Source organism: Apodemus sylvaticus, chromosome 3 (genome assembly GCF_947179515.1).
Source record: "Apodemus sylvaticus chromosome 3, mApoSyl1.1, whole genome shotgun sequence".
Taxonomy (NCBI): Eukaryota; Metazoa; Chordata; class Mammalia; order Rodentia; family Muridae; genus Apodemus; species Apodemus sylvaticus.
Window position 1 is genome coordinate 23,422,206 of NC_067474.1, and position 15,887 is coordinate 23,438,092.

Consider the following 15,887-nt stretch of genomic DNA (forward strand, 5'->3'; position numbering starts at 1 on the left):
ACACACACACACACAGGAAAAGGGAATGTTGTAAAATACAAACAAAACAATAGGTAACAAAATTGGAGAAGAGGACAGGGGTCATCACAAAACAATTCCATTTAAGGACACAAGAAAAATAATCCCCTAGGGAGGAGAAATTGCAACCACGTCTGCTCTGAATCTACACTTACTAAGAAGCAGGCTCATAAGCACTATGCTTATTTACAGATGAAAAGTCAGGAATCCTGTCTGGTACCTAGAATCAGGAGAATGGGCAGAGTGCAGCCCCCTGAGTGGCTGACAGTGCTGTCCCTACTGTTTCTTTAAAGTTAGGCACCACACTTTTGAAATTTGTAGATATATGTGCAGTGAATCTACAGGCCTAACAAACCCCCACACAAAGACACAGGTTGGTTTACAAGAAACCAAGACTGAGAGTAAAATGATAGTAAAAAGTTTTTGTATTTACCTATTATTATCATTATCTATGTATTGATCTATCTACTTATCTATCTAGTTATTATATATACATTTTACCCACAGTAAAAACTCATTCAAGGTCTATCTCAAGAATTTTAAAATGCCACCTATATCCTTTATCCAAGACTTCATTTTCTTCAGTTAGTTATGATGCTAGTATATTATATGGAAAATAAGGAATTTATGTTTTATAGTCACCATATCCCAATCATGTCCTGTGGAATTGCCCTACCCCATCAGAGGTTAGGCCAGCATCCTGAATCCCAGGTAATACTGCTCCTGCACCCTGCTAGCACCTGCCTAGCATAACTCCAACTGCCCCCTCCAACTCTCACTCTATCTCTGGCCATACCCCTGACTTAAGCCCCCTATCCCACCATAAGCCAGGCCAGCATTCTGAACTCCAGAGGGCCTCTAACCAGATCAGGGCCACACATATCACCAGAACTCCAGCCCCAACTCAGGAGGCCACCCCCTGCTGCAACAAGGCCATTGATGCCATTAGAAGTTAAGCTCCTAATGTGAGCAGAAGCCTTCTACTCAACCACAGGCCATTCCAGTGAGAAGATCAGAAATGAAACCAAAACCAAGAAAGAAAACACCTATCTAACAAAGACAAACCCAGAAATTGGCACCTAGACTTATAATGACTCCAGATACAGATGTTTTAACATCAGTGTAAGAACACGACCAACAACAGACAGGGCAATATGTCACCACCAGAGTCCAGTCATCCCACTACAGCAAGCCTTGAATATTTCAACAGAGCTTAAACAAAAGAAAAGGTTAAAACCAACTTTATGAAGATGATAGAGTTCCTTAAAGAGGAAATTAATAAATCTTTAAGAGAAATTGGGAAAAAGATAATCATAAAATTGGAGGAAATAAATCCCTAAGAGAATGTCAAGAAAGCCAAGAAAAAATACAAACAGTTGAAGCAAATGAATAGAACTATTCAAGACTTGAAAATAGACACAGGAGCAACAAAGAAAACACAAACAGGGAATTCTGGAAATGGAAAATCTAGATAAGTGAACAAGAACTACAGACACAGGTATCACTAACAGAATATGAGATATGGAAGAGAGATTCTCAGCCGTAGAAGAGATAATAGAAGAAATAGGTCAGTCAAAAGAAAATCTAAAGACTTTCTAACACAAAACATACAGAAAATTTGGGACACTATGAAAAGACAAAATTTAAGAATAATAGAAATAGAGGAAGAAGATTACCAGTTCAGAGGACCAGACAATATTTTTAACAGACCTAAAATTTTCAAACCTAAAGAAGGACATATCTATAAAGGTACAAGAACGTTACACAATACCAAATAGATTGAACCAGAAAAGAAAGTCCCCTTGCCACATAATAATCAAAACACTAAACACAGAGAAAGAATATTAAAAGCTGCAAGAGAAAAAGGTCAAGTAACATATAAAGGCAGACCCATTAAAATTACATCCAGTTTTTCAATTGTGACACTAATAGCCAGAAGGGCCTGGGCAGATGGCTTGCAGTCTCTAAGAGATCATTGATGCAGCAAGTATACCCAGTAAAACTTATAATCACCATAGGTGGAAAAAACAAGACATTGCATGAGAAAGTCAAATTTAAATAATTCAACCCTACAGAAAGTACTAGAAGGAAAACTTCAATACAAGGCAGTTAGCTACATAAAAACATAGGTAATAAAACAATAAGTAATCTCATACAAGCATAACCCAGAGAAGGAAACACAGAAACACACACACACTCACTTTCTCTCTCTCTCTCTCTCTCTCTCTCTCTGCTACCAACAACTATAACAAAATAATGGAAATTAAAAATCATTGGTCATTGATATCTCTCAATATCAATGGACTAGATTCTCTATTAAAAACACACAGGTTAACAATGAATATGAAAACAAGATTCATTCTTCTACTGCATACAAGAAACACATCTCAACATCAAAGACAGACATTACCTCAGAGTAAAAGCTTGGAAAGAAATTGTCCAAGCAAATGGACCCAAGAGGAAAGCTGGTGTAGTTATTCTAGTATCTAGCAAAATAGAATTCAAGCCAAAATTTATCAAAAGAGATGGGAAAGGACACTCCATATGCATTAAAGGAAAAAATCCACCAAGATTACATTTCAATTCTCAACATCTACATATGGCCAAATGCAAGGGCATCCACATCTGTAAAAGAAACATTACTAAAGTTTAAATTACACATAAATTTTTCACACATTGATAGTGGGAGAATTCAACACTTCACTCTTACCAATAGAAAGGTCATCCAGGTATAAGCTAAACAGAGAAATAATGGACCTAAGAGATGTTATAAACCAAATGGACCTAATCTACAAAACATTTCCCCCAAACACAAACACAAACTTCTTCTCTGCAACTCATGGACTGTCCTCCAAAATTGACCACATACTCCATCACAAAGCAAGTCTCAACACATACAAGAAAATAGAACTAACTCCCTGAATCCTATCAAACCACAATGGATTAAAGCTGGATTTTAACAATGACAAAAACAACAGAAAGCATTGAAACTTATGGAAACTGGACAACTCTATACAGAATGACTATTGGGTCAAGGCATAAATGAAGGAAATTAAAGACTTCCTAGAATTCAATGAAAATGAATCCCCAACATACTCAAACTTAATGAATTCAAATCAAAACAACTTGGAGATTCCATCTTACACCTGTCAAAATGACAAAGATAAAAAACACAATACACAGCTCATGCTGGCAAGGATGTTGAACAAGGGGAAAACTCTATTGTTGGTGGGAGTGCAAACTTGTACAGCCACTTTGGAAATCAATATGGCAGTGTCTTAAAAACTTGTGAGTTAATCGGCCTTCAGACTCAGCCAGACCATTCCTAGGTATATATCCAGAGGGTGCTCCATTCATTGCAAGGGCACTTGCTCAATTATATTCATCACAGCTTTAGTCATAACAACAGAATCTAGAAACAACTTAGATATCCCACATTGAAGAATGGATTAAAAAAAATGTGGTACATTTACACAATGGAGTATTACTAAGTTGTTAAAACAATGACACCATGAAATTTGAAGCTCAATATATGGAACTAGAAGAAATCCTGAGTGAGGTAATCCAGACTCAGAAAGATAAACATGGTATGTACTCACATACAAGCGGATATTAGCTGTAGAGTAAAGGATAATCATGCTACAATCTACAGACACAGAGAAGATAAATAGTAATGAGAGCTTAAGGTGTAATGAAAATTTCCCCTGGGTATATGCCCAAGAGTAGTATACCAGGGTCCTCTGGAAGTGACATGTCCAGTTTTCTGAGGAACCGCCAGACTGATTTCCAGAGTGGTTGTACCAACTTGCAACCCCACCAGCAGTGGAGGAGTGTTCCTCTTTCTCCACATCCTCGCCAACACCGGCTGTCTCCTAAGATTTTAATCTTAGCCATTCTGACTGATGTGAGGTGGAATCACAGGGTGTTTTGATTTGCATTTCCCTAATGACTAATGCTGTTGAACATTTTTTAAGAAGCTTCTCATCCATTCTAAGTTCTTCAGGTGAAAATTCTTTGTTTAGCTCTGTACCCCATTTTTTAATAGGGTTATTTGGTTTTCTGGTGTCTAACTTCTTGAGTTCTTTGTATATATTGGATATTAGCCCTCTGCCAGATGTAGGGTTGGTGAAGATCTTTTCCCAATTTGTTGGTTGCCGATTTGTCCTTTGATGGTGTCCTTTGCCTTACAGAAACTTTGTAATTTTATGAGGTCCCATTTGTCAATTCTTGATCTTAGAGCATAAGCTATTGGCTTTCTGTTCAGGAACTTTTCCCCTGTGCCCATGTCCTCAAGGGTCTTCCCCAGTTTCTTTTCTATTAGTTTCAGTGTGTCTGGTTTTACGTGGAGGTCCTTGATCCACTTGGAGTTGAGCTTAGTACAAGGAGATAAGGATGGATCACTATTCCTAGCAGCCCTATTTATAATAGCCAGAAGCTAGAAAGAACCCAGATGTCCCTCAACGGAGGAATAGATACAAAAAATGTGGTATATATACACAATGGAGTACTATGCAGCCATTAGAAACAATGAAATTATGAAATTCTTAGACAAATGGATGGAGCTGGAGAACATCATACTAAGTAAGGTAACCCAGTCTCAAAAGATCAATCGTGGTATGCACTCACTGATAAGCAGCTATTAGCTTAGAAACTTGGAATACCCAAGACATAATCCACAAATCAAATGATGTCCAAAAAGAACGGAGGAGTGGCCCCTGGTTCTGGAAAGGCTCAGTGCAGCAGTATAGGGGAATACCAGAATGGGAAGTGGGAAGGGGTGGATGGGGGAACAGGAGGAGGGAAGAGGGCTTAGGGGACGTTCAGGGAATGGGGAGCCAGGAAAAGGGAAATCACTTGAAATGTAAATAAAAAATATATAGAATAAAAAAAATTTCTCAGTGTACTGGCTGGTTTTGTGTGTCAACTTGACACAGACTGGAGTTATCACAGAGAAAGGAGCTTCAGTTGGGGAAGTGCCTCCATGAGATCCAGATGTGGGGCATTTTCTCAATTAGTGATCAAGTGGGGAGGTCCCCTTGTGGGTGGTACCATCTTTGGGCTGGTATTCTTGGGTTCTATAAGAGAGAAGGCTGAGCAAGCCAGGGGATGCAAGCCAGTAAGGAACATCTCTCCATGGCCTCTGCATCAGCTCCTGCTTCCAACCCTGCTTGAGTTCCAGTCCTGATTTCCTTTTGTGATGAACAGCAATACAGAAGTGTAAGCTGAATAAACTCTTTCCTCCCCAACTTACTTCTTGGTCATGATGTTTGTGCAGGAATAGAAACCCTGACTAAGACACCCAGGGAAGGATAAATAGAATTGTTTATTGAGTAAGTAGTCTTGGGGCTGATAGAGATGGGAACAGGAACAACCAGGCGTGGGTGCGGGTGTAAAGGGAAGGAATACTAGGAGAGATGGCTGGAATTGCAGGCGGTATTTGGGGAGCTCAGTAGAAACCTATTACAGTGAAAACTCCATGAAATCTACAGGGGTGATATTAGTGAAGAGTCCTAGTAATGGGGGACACAAGGTCTGAACTGGCCATCCTCTGTAACCAGGCAAGGCCTCAAGTGCAGGGATTGGGACACCTACTCAACCATAAAACCTCTGATGTAGAGTTTGTCATTTCTGCATAATATGCTGAGACAGAAGCCTAGCATAATCATCAGAGAGACCAGAGAGACTTCATCCAGCAACTGATGGGAGCAGATGCAGAGTCCAACAGCCAAATATTAGGTGAAGCTCAGAGAGTCCTGTGGAGAAGGTTAGGAAGGATTGCAGGAGCCAGAGGGGCCAAGACTATCACAAGAACAAGGCACATAGAATCAACTGATGGGACTTACATGGGCTCACAGAGATCAGGGAACCTGTATGGGTCTGACTAAGGTCGTCCTCTGCATATATGTTATGGTTGGATAGCTTGGTGTTCTTGTGGGATTCCTAACTCACAGGGATCTAGAAGAGTCACTATGGGAGTGAGCCAAGGTAAACACAATACTCTTGCTGAGCAACAAATGCTGTGTGATCAATAAGTAAACTATATCCCAGAGGAAGATGACAAGAAGTTGGGGGACAGGGAGGAGAAGGCGGACATGGGACGAGCTGGGAGGATAGATGATCACAATACAGTGTATGAAATTTTCAAAGAATTTAAGTAAACCATCCTGAAGCTAGGTATGGTGGGACAATCCTACAATTCCAGTTCTCTGGGGAAGGTGGGTACAGTTAAGGGCACACGCTTAAGGTCAGCCTCAGCCACAAGGCAAGTTTGAAGCTAGCCTGAGCTAGATGTCCTATCAAAAAAAAAAAAAAGAAAAGGAAAAAAATGACACCTTTTGTGTGCCTCCTGATGTGACTCATTATTTCAAAGAGTAAGTGTAAATAATTCACTAGAAATAAGAACACATACACTGATGTGTTCATAATACAGGAGAGGCTAAACCACAGGCAACAAAATTAGAATGTTTTGATTATGATTCATAAGTGAACTTCTAAGAGGGGAAAAGAAAAATGAAACACTTCAAAAAGACAACATTTAAAGTCCTAATGGTAGGCAGATATTTCAAGAGTCATCTGTCCAAAACAGGTCACATGACTATAAGATCATACACCTACTCTCAGACCAGGAAAAAGGAACCAAGTGTTCTGTCTTGTAGGAATCTTTTACCTGTGAGAGTACAGAGGATAATAAGAGCTGGATACAAGGACAGAAGGTCGGCCAGGTTTAGTGGCGCACGCCTTTAATCCCAGCACTTGAGAGGCAGAGGCATTGGCAGAGGCAGGCAGAGCTCTGTGAGTTTGAGGACAGGAAAGGCTACCAAGGCTCCACAGAAAAACCCTGTGTATAAAAAAAGAAAACCTTTCCAGATCCCCATTTTCAAATAATTTTGTTTTGTTTTGTAAAACAGACAACCAATCAGACAAACAGCAACAAAAGAGTCCAGTGGTTCAAATTGCTATCACTGTGAGTAGCATGAGGGAATGTTAAATTATATCCCGTCTTGCCTAGTGTGAGGCTATGACATTTCAGCCTGTCCATATTGTAAATGCTACCTGACTTCGGTGTCAATATTGTCTCTATCACCAACCTGACTGCTCCAAGGACTGCATAGCTTGCATTCCGACAATCCCTGTCTCATTTAATAATGGCTCAAAGCAACACTGAGGTGTTGTGGGTCTTAGAATGTATTCATCATGGATGCAAGGATACTACCAAACTATGGGTAGCGCTTCACAGTGATCAGACTGAAATAGGAACATTATAGTAAGAGTGAGAGGATTTTTGTCAGTTCAGTAAAATTTGAGAAGCACTCAAAATATTTCATTTGAGCCTAAAATCTTATTTGGAGGGTGTGAATATTTTTTTAAGATCAAGTATGTACCACATGAGTATATAAATAGATAACACTTAAATTCATAAAAAACTACAAACATCAGATTGAACACCTTTTCCTGAAAAGGTTTAGTATAAAAGTTATTTAAAGAAGACTGCTGGAGGAAACCTGGCAGACTTGGCGCTGAGAGCCATGGTCTGGTGGTGCCTAGGGTACATGAAGGTCAAAGGGCAGCAATCCTACAGAGGAATCTGGGTCAGTGCCTGGTGAAAGTATTGGGAAGATAGATCTATTTGGAAAACAAAATGAACAGCTGGTGACTTGGCCTCAGATTGTAAGCTCCAGAAAGACTCGAAGACACATTCTGTGCCACTTCAATAAGCTCAGGTCCTGAGCTGCTGTGTGTGCCTTTAATAAATGTGCGCTGGCTGATGTGCATCTGCAAAGGTATGGGGGGCAGCAAAGAACATGGGATGATGCTGAGTTAGGATCTCAAGCTGGTGGTAATGTTACTAACTTGGGAAGGAGATGTGGGAGGAGCCTTCAAAAATTACAGATGTGAGCAGTCTCTATCTAACCTCTGTAAAGCTAGTCTCTGGACTGAAAACAAGAACAGAAAACAAACAAATAAATAAACAAACAAAAATAACCCCAAACTAAACATAGGATCTCACAATGATTTTCATATATGTACTCAAAAATCAATGGGAAGAAAAATATGCAGCCCCAATGTTAGTTTCTGAAATGACCTTGGAAAAAGAGATAAACACACCAGGCCAACCTTTGCTTAGGGAAAGACTATTCATTAGCCACAGTTCCATTAGCTTTGAAGTAAAAGGCAAAACCAGAGGAGCACCGCTCATTACTTTCCATGTATGAATGCTTCTTTTAAAAGAATACCAGTCAGTTGTGTGATAGTGGCAATATCTGGAGCTTTGTGCATGCTAGTATGCTCAACCAAGTGATAATATGGTCATAGGTGAATAAATGACACAACATAATATTGATTTTCAAGGTGAAGGAAAATGTTCCACATTTCTGAGACTTAGTGTCAGGTGAAAGGGATGAGTGTATTCAAGGAAGATTCCTAGAAGGTGTGAGAGGGAAACTCAGTTCCATGCTGGTCATTATGTGTTGACTTAACTTTTGCGTGGCTCCCAGGATGTACTTTACTAGGCTCTTTAGAATGAAATGGGGGAGTGAGAGAAGGATACTGGAAGGAAGGAAGAGAGAGAGTTGGGAAACAAGAATGAACTTTACAAGGAGAAGAAAGAAGGGAGTGTGGGAAGGAGGTAACACACAAGTGGGAAGGGTCCCTGGACTTCCCCGTCTCATGTCTCAGATGGCTTGCTAATTTACATGATCCTGAATCACTGTGACACATGATGTTCTCTTAACCAAACTTTGCAGGACAGGGGACACTGGGTATATTAACAGACACCATGTCCCACATGGAGGGGACACTGGGTATGTTAACAGACACCATGTCCCACATGGAGGGGACACTGGGTATGTTAGCAGACACCATGTCCCACATGGAGGGGACACTGGGTATGTTAACAGACACCATGCCCCACATGGAGGGGACACTGGGTATGTTAGCAGACACCATGTTCCACATGGAGGGGTCACTGGGTATGTTACATGGAGGGGACACCGGGTATGTTAACAGACACCATGTTCCACATGGAGGGGTCACTGGGTATGTTAACAGACACCATGTCCCACATGGAGGGGTCACTGGGTATGTTAGCAGACACCATGTTCCACATGGAGGGGACACTGGGTATGTTGACAGAAACCATGTCCCACATGGAGGGGACACTGGGTATATTAGCAGACACCAAGTGTCACATGGAGGGGACACTGGGTATGTTAACGACACCTTATCCCACATGGACTATGCTATGGCCTAGTGAAGGTCTTTTCTAGAGAACATACATTTGCAATGTTGTAGTCTTAGTCTACCATGTAGGTATTAATGATGTCCTAAAAAGGCCAAGGCCACATTTTTCTCTCTCAAAAACAAGCAAAATTATGACAAGGGTAGAAAGACAATAGCTTCAAAATTCAATGACTTTACAATGAAGTCCCAAGAGCACTCGAGGCAAGCACCTCTTTCTGAGCATACTGAGGGGGAGGCTGGGCATTGATGTTGATGATGTTTCCAACAAAGAAGAGACCCTTCTGTTACCCGTCCCAGCTCACTCAAGTAGCATTGAATGTAAGGCAGCAGCTTGCAAACCATTGATCCAGAGGCTCAAGTTAAAAACAAGGACCCTCGTCTGTCTTTGTTTTACAGAGCTGTTAGCTTTCTCCTGCTTCAAAGCGCATTCGACATACTGTTTGCTTTATATCAAATAAATTCCCTTGTTGCCTAAAGGAACCAAGTTTTATAGTTACTTGAGACTTAGAGCTTATCTATTAAAATGTCCACTATAATGTAGAAATCCTTTGAACGCCATCTTGGTCAGAGGATGGGAATATCAATGCCCCTTTGAAAATGGTATAATCCACTACTTTTGCCTGAGAGCTCATACTGCAAAACTTGAAAATAGTATATTATTTACATGTATCAACCGCATCATTAAACTCATTCTTTTTCTTATCACAATAAAAACCCTTAGAAAATTGCCTATACAGACTGATAAAAATGAAGCTTAAATAAAAATTAACTAAAATTAAAATTAAATCATTCCAATCAAGATACAGGGCTGAAATGGTCAATATATATATATATATATGAATACCTGAATAGTCTTTATGGGACCCATCACTCTGTACAATGGAGGCATGCCAATAAAGAAAAACAAAGTAAGAAAAACTGGTTATGACAGCAGTTGAAAGGCTGAAGCAGAAAGATTACCACGAGTTTGAGGCCAGTCTGTGCTCGATGTGGCTCTCTGGCTCCAACAGGGAATGAAGAAAAGAGAAAACTAAGTCCAGAATGTTAGCCATTATAACTTCCGTGCTGTTTCGTTCAAGAGAAAGAGGACACACAGTGCACATTACATGTCCTTTTCGGCAAGCACTTGGACTTGTCTATAGAAAACTCAGTGCAGTTCCTAAAACGCCAGTGCTTACCTCTTCGTAAACCTTCCTGGCGCTGTCGTTGTCTCCCATCAAGAGGTATCCTACGCCAAGGTCGTTTTTTAAGGTAGTGTCACTAGGGAACAGCTGAACTAGTCTCTGGAGGGTAAGTAGAGAACCTCTCATGTGACCTAGTGTTGGAAAATGATGAACAGGATTAAAAATATAATGAATACAGACCAGGAGAGAGGATTTAGCCCAGCCGGAAGAACAATCTACATCTGACTTCCTCTATGAACGGATTCATAAGTCCTGAGCAGAATAGTTATAATGCTGTCTGTAATTGCTCTATGTGGATACTAAATATGGGATCAATCATAAATTGTAAAGACATGCTATTTTCTGAGTCAATTCACATGTACACTTTTTATCTTAAGTTCTTTCTTGAGAAAATGTCAGTTACCAATTCTGCTGAAACAATTTTCGTTTACTACCTTTAAAATTTGAGATGGAGCGTAGCTAATAGAAAGCCTGAGTTCAGGTTGAGCGGTCAGTATAAAACTTAACTGGGCCTGGAGGGACTTGGCCCCGGCTTCACTGTGGATGCCTTCTCTAAGAGAGGGAACTTGTCTCCAGGTACTGATAGTGCAGAGGAGACATTTTCCAGTACTATGGGAGCCTCTGGTGGACGGCAGGCTATGGTGCACCACATGGCTCAGGAACCCCCAGCTGCTGTTTACTAGGAGGCTTAGGCGGGGACAGTCTGGGCCTACTGTCACTGCTCTTTGTCACAAAACAAACTGCAAATAGGGGCAGGGGCTGTACTAAGGAAGACTAGTATTTGTAAAAAAACCTATCTTGCAGAGGGATTAATGTCTGCAAAAGGGAATATGAGGAGACAGAAGCAGGTTCAGTCAGGGAACGCAGCTGCTGCTTAGCTAACAGAAGGAAATCTGGCCCATTCATTCCAGGGTCTGTGCCCCATTGCTGGGTAATACTATTCCAATCAGGATTCCAGGTGGTTTGCCCACGCCATCCTTCCCTCTGTGGTATAGATAGCAATGGCGCCAACAGTGCAGGTACCCCCTGCAGATACCTGCTGCTGTTCCTCCCACACCTTGTCTGGATCTCGTGTTGTACTGTAAGGCCACTCCATACCTCTGCAATTTTAGAATCTCTGTCTAGTTGCCTCAGAGTCTTCTTATATGACCTCGTCTCATTCTCACCTCAGCAGAAGAGACTCTACTAAAAACTGAGGGAGTTCTGTAGAAGGTGAGACATCTTCACAAGATCAAGAGACTTTTCTGTATGTGTTCATATGCATGTGTGGGTATGTGAACAGAGGCTAGAGGACAATCTTGGGTGCTCTTCCTCAGGATCTGTGAGCTTGTCTGTCTGTCTGAGAAAAGCTCAATGACTGGAAGGCAGACCAGTCCTGCAAGCATGAAGACACGAGATACCCAGAATCCAAGCAAAAAGGCTGTGTACACATGCTGGTGCAGTTGTGTCATCCCTGTGCTCACAAGCAGCAACTCAGATCTGTGAGACTAGCAAGCCAGCCAGTGTATGCTATGTGAAGGGCTCCAGGCCACTGAGGATCCTGTCTTAAAAAAATAAGGAGGAATGGCATCTAGGTTTTCCTTCCCTAGACATTCATAGATATTTGATTCCATACATGTATGCATGCACTTGTGTGTGAACAGAGAAAGACACACCACCCATACACAACTGCCCCACATACACACACATGAGGGTGCACACAATTACTGAGGCTAGGGTTAGTTAAATGTAGAGAAGGTGTGTTTAAGACAGACAAGTCAAAAGGCAGGCTTCTTCCCAGGCACCTTGAGTTTGAGAAGGCACCATGTGGCTGCTACGGACCGGGTCATGTCCCTCTCTTACCGAGCCAGTGCTTCTCACCTAGAAACTGCTGCCTTTCTGACCGTCGCTTCAAGCTCAGCTTCACCAGGTCTGAGGGGGCATCAGGCAGGTTGGCCGCCTCCTGGTAGGTCTCGATGGCCCTGCGCAGAACCTCATTGCTTCTCCGCTTCTCTGCCAAGTCATCTTCACACTAGAGGCAGCCCCCAGACGGATCAATGTTCCATTACTTCAGTGTTGTCATTTCCCCCAGAGATTCAATGACAGTGAACTTTTAGACATGCTTTTTAAAAAGACCATTGACCTTTTCTTTATTGAATGATACAAACAAAAGAAAGCAGGACAACTGTTGTTTCAATAACAGGAAGAAAACTCCGCTGCTAAGCTACAGATGAGAAAGAAGACTATACAATCAAAACAATACTCTGTAGGGCTGATGGGGATGGACATAACAACATATAAGAACATCAGACATACGGGACTCTAATCTACAGTCTGTTCTTCAATTTGTGTGCCAGTGGCTCATTCATTTCCCCATTCACTAATTAACACCTCTTGTCATTGGGTCAGACTCTACCTATGTGTCACCCAAATTCCACAGATCGGGTTGAGATCTTTTCTCATTGTGCTTTGATTTAGGAAGGGACAAAATGACAAATACAAACAAAGGTGCTATGGATAGAAACAGCAGATCAATGCACAGTGGGTGCCGAATGGGGAAATTACTGGTCTAATCAAGACAATTGGGGATGTCTAGAAGAGGGGCCAGAGTGTGTGGCTATGGCGAAAGATCTCTAGAAGAAGAGAGAAAAGGATGAGCTGTGGCTTTCTAACACAGTGAGGAGCAGAGTAAAGGCTGCAAGAGTGGAGGAGAGGAGGTATGGGAGGAGATGAGGGAGGTGGAAGAGGAGGAGGAAGGGGAGGAAAGAGATGACAGTGCCGTCATGTGATTCAGGCCTGGTAAACTATTGAGGTTTCTGAACTATTTCATGATGAAAAAGATGAGGGTTTTCCACACTTCTAGTATCTCTGAAGCACTGTTGTGCTAGCAGCAGTACTGAGAACAGGCAGAGAGATGGGTAAAATTGGGGAGGTCAGACAAGAAGCCAGGCACGGATGACAGGTGCTTAGGCTAAAGCAGCTGTGATGAGTGGTAAGAAGAGATGAGATTTTAGATTCATCTTGAAGGTCAGGGCCAAGAGATCAACAGATGCTGTGAGTTTAGTATAAAGGACAGAAAGAGAGAGGATGACTTCAGGGTGTGGTGGGAGTGCCTACCTGACTGAGAGGTCTTCCCCTGAGAATGCAAAGATAGCACAGAGACAGTTCTTGGGGAAGCATGGAATCAGGAGTTCAGTCTTTGGTATACTAAACCAAATGCCAAGTGGAGATAAACACTTGGCAGGTGCATTTCTGGGTGTGAAGTTGGGGGAAAGCTGGTGTTAAGGACACACACATGGGAGCTGTCAAGGATGGAAGCGGTACTTAAAGCTGGCAGGCTAGAAGAGTCATGAGTGTAGACTCGGGAGAGTGTAGACTCGGGAGAGTTCCAAGGACTAACTCTCAAAATTTTCCAATGTTTCAAGATCACTAGAGGTTAGGAAGACACATTTTCTCCGACAGGAAAATGGGATATGGAGTGAGTGACATAGGAAGAAAACAACTACACAGCAATGTCCCAGAGGCAAGTCAAGACACGAAGGATGTAAGAGGAAGAGAAGGACACTCCGAGTGGCCACCAAGTCGGACAAGAGGAGGATTGGGAAGAGAATGTAATGGCCTTGTGGAGCCAGCCTCGATGACCCTGCCATCACTGTTTCTGTGGGATTGTTGAACACATGCATCAAACTGGAACAGTGTCAAGAAAACATGGGAAGGATGTGAAGAGCTAGCTTTAGCAGGAGCCAGAACCTGTGTGAGCAGGAAGAGGAGAATGAGAGCCCAGAGTCTTAAGGGTGAGATAGTACATCAGGTCTCTTAGTAGATGCAAAGTACCCAGCAGAAAGGGAATGTCCAAAGACAAAAGAGAGCAGGCAAACACAAGAAGTGGTCTAGGAGGTGAGAAGGGAGGGGCAGGACAGTTCACACCTGCCACTGGGCGATCTCAAGGGATCAGGGCACTGTGTGAGCAGGTAGAGTCTCTGGATGCTTTTATTCTCCTAACAAAATACACCCAAATTCATAACTTGAAACTGAGAATTGGGAAGGAAAAACCAGAGACAGAAATATAGGGGAAATGTGTAAGAGGTTTCTCAGTAATTCTTCAGATTTTATAGATTTTTCATTTAAAGAAAAATAATAGCAGTTCCATGCTGAAACTACTCTATGAAATTTCTAATCAGGATATGTAAATGTAATCACTATTTAACATAAACTGTGTGCTGGGTTAATATATTAAGTCTGAGGGCTTTGGTATCCTCAAAGACAGATGTATCCTCTTATCTCTTACCTCAAGTGACAAATAATTTGTAAAAGCCAACACCAGTTGATAAAGTCACTTGTGAGAAAGTTCTCAGAATACAGCACATCTATAAAGTAATGTGTTAACATGCACTCATTAGGGTAAGGTTCCCAGGATGACAAGGGCTCAGTGGAACCAATGAATAGACACGGGTTCATTAGACAGAAAAATTAATGACAAAAATTCATCCTTGCTTGATGGAAATACACATCAGACCATTCAACCACCTTTCTGAATCCACAGTAGGCTCACAGAGCAGATACAGATCCCAGGACAGGAAATCCCATGTCAACAATCCATCCTGGCTATACATCCATCCACCAGCTAGCTATTCATAGCCAGCTTTTCTGCTTAATTATCAGCTTTTTGGCTACAGTGAATTAAATTCCAAGATCATGAGTACTGATAGATGACTGGACAGAAACATTGTCCCTGAGCTGAGTGAGTTCTACGGACACCACCAAGGGAGCCCTTGCCACTTGGGGGTCTGCAGAGCTACCCAACAGACTCTGCAAGATTTGTGGAAGGACAATGCTGGCCTCAGTAATCCTTAGAGACAGGCATCCAATCTCTTTAAGTCAAATTGGAAAGAGAGAAAGACATGCAATCCATGGGCCCTGGACTTCTCTGTCCCACAAACTTTTGTGGATGGACTACTTCACTCAAACTTCCTAGGGGCCGTGTCACTCTGTGCCTCAGAGCCACGAATGGCTTGTGAAAAATAGTGAAGTGAATTCAGTTTATAACTTAACACTTTGGTGTCCACTGGTTAGGGAATGTGCACAAAATTGATTAAGATACATTAATAATGACATAATCAGTGGTACTTGAAAAATATAGACATTATAGTTTTATTTGACTTGATGCTGACTATTTAGTATCTGTTGAGGAACTGCAAAGTGGTTAATTTGCTAACTGAAAATGGGGAAAGTCACAATCTAGTCCTCCTTAAAAAAATCTGTCTACTTTTAGTTTTTAAAACTCTGATAAATGTAATTTCCTTTAAATTACTCGATTAAAATTTAATTTATCATTCTTAACTTTTGTTTTATGCCACATTAGTGTTAATATCAATAACATCTGTAGCATAATAGCTTAGAGATTAAAAAAAAATAGTGCCTGAGGCCCACATATTAAATTCCTCCTGTGAAAGGCTACACATAGGA

The 15,887-nt window shown here is 41.5% G+C and overlaps 1 protein-coding gene across 7 annotated transcripts in view; it reads right to left on the minus strand.

Annotated features, from left to right (window-relative positions):
- The window catches only part of Asph (aspartate beta-hydroxylase), a 225,844-nt gene that overhangs the window by 71,811 nt on the left and 138,146 nt on the right, over positions 1-15,887 (minus strand). For all 7 annotated transcript variants that reach the window (XM_052176054.1, XM_052176053.1, XM_052176051.1 and 4 more), the window contains 2 exons: positions 12,303-12,453; positions 10,437-10,573 (listed from right to left, as the gene is read on the minus strand). In XM_052176054.1, the coding sequence (XP_052032014.1) occupies positions 10,437-10,573; positions 12,303-12,453 (288 nt within the window). The remainder of the gene's footprint in view (positions 1-10,436; positions 10,574-12,302; positions 12,454-15,887) is intronic.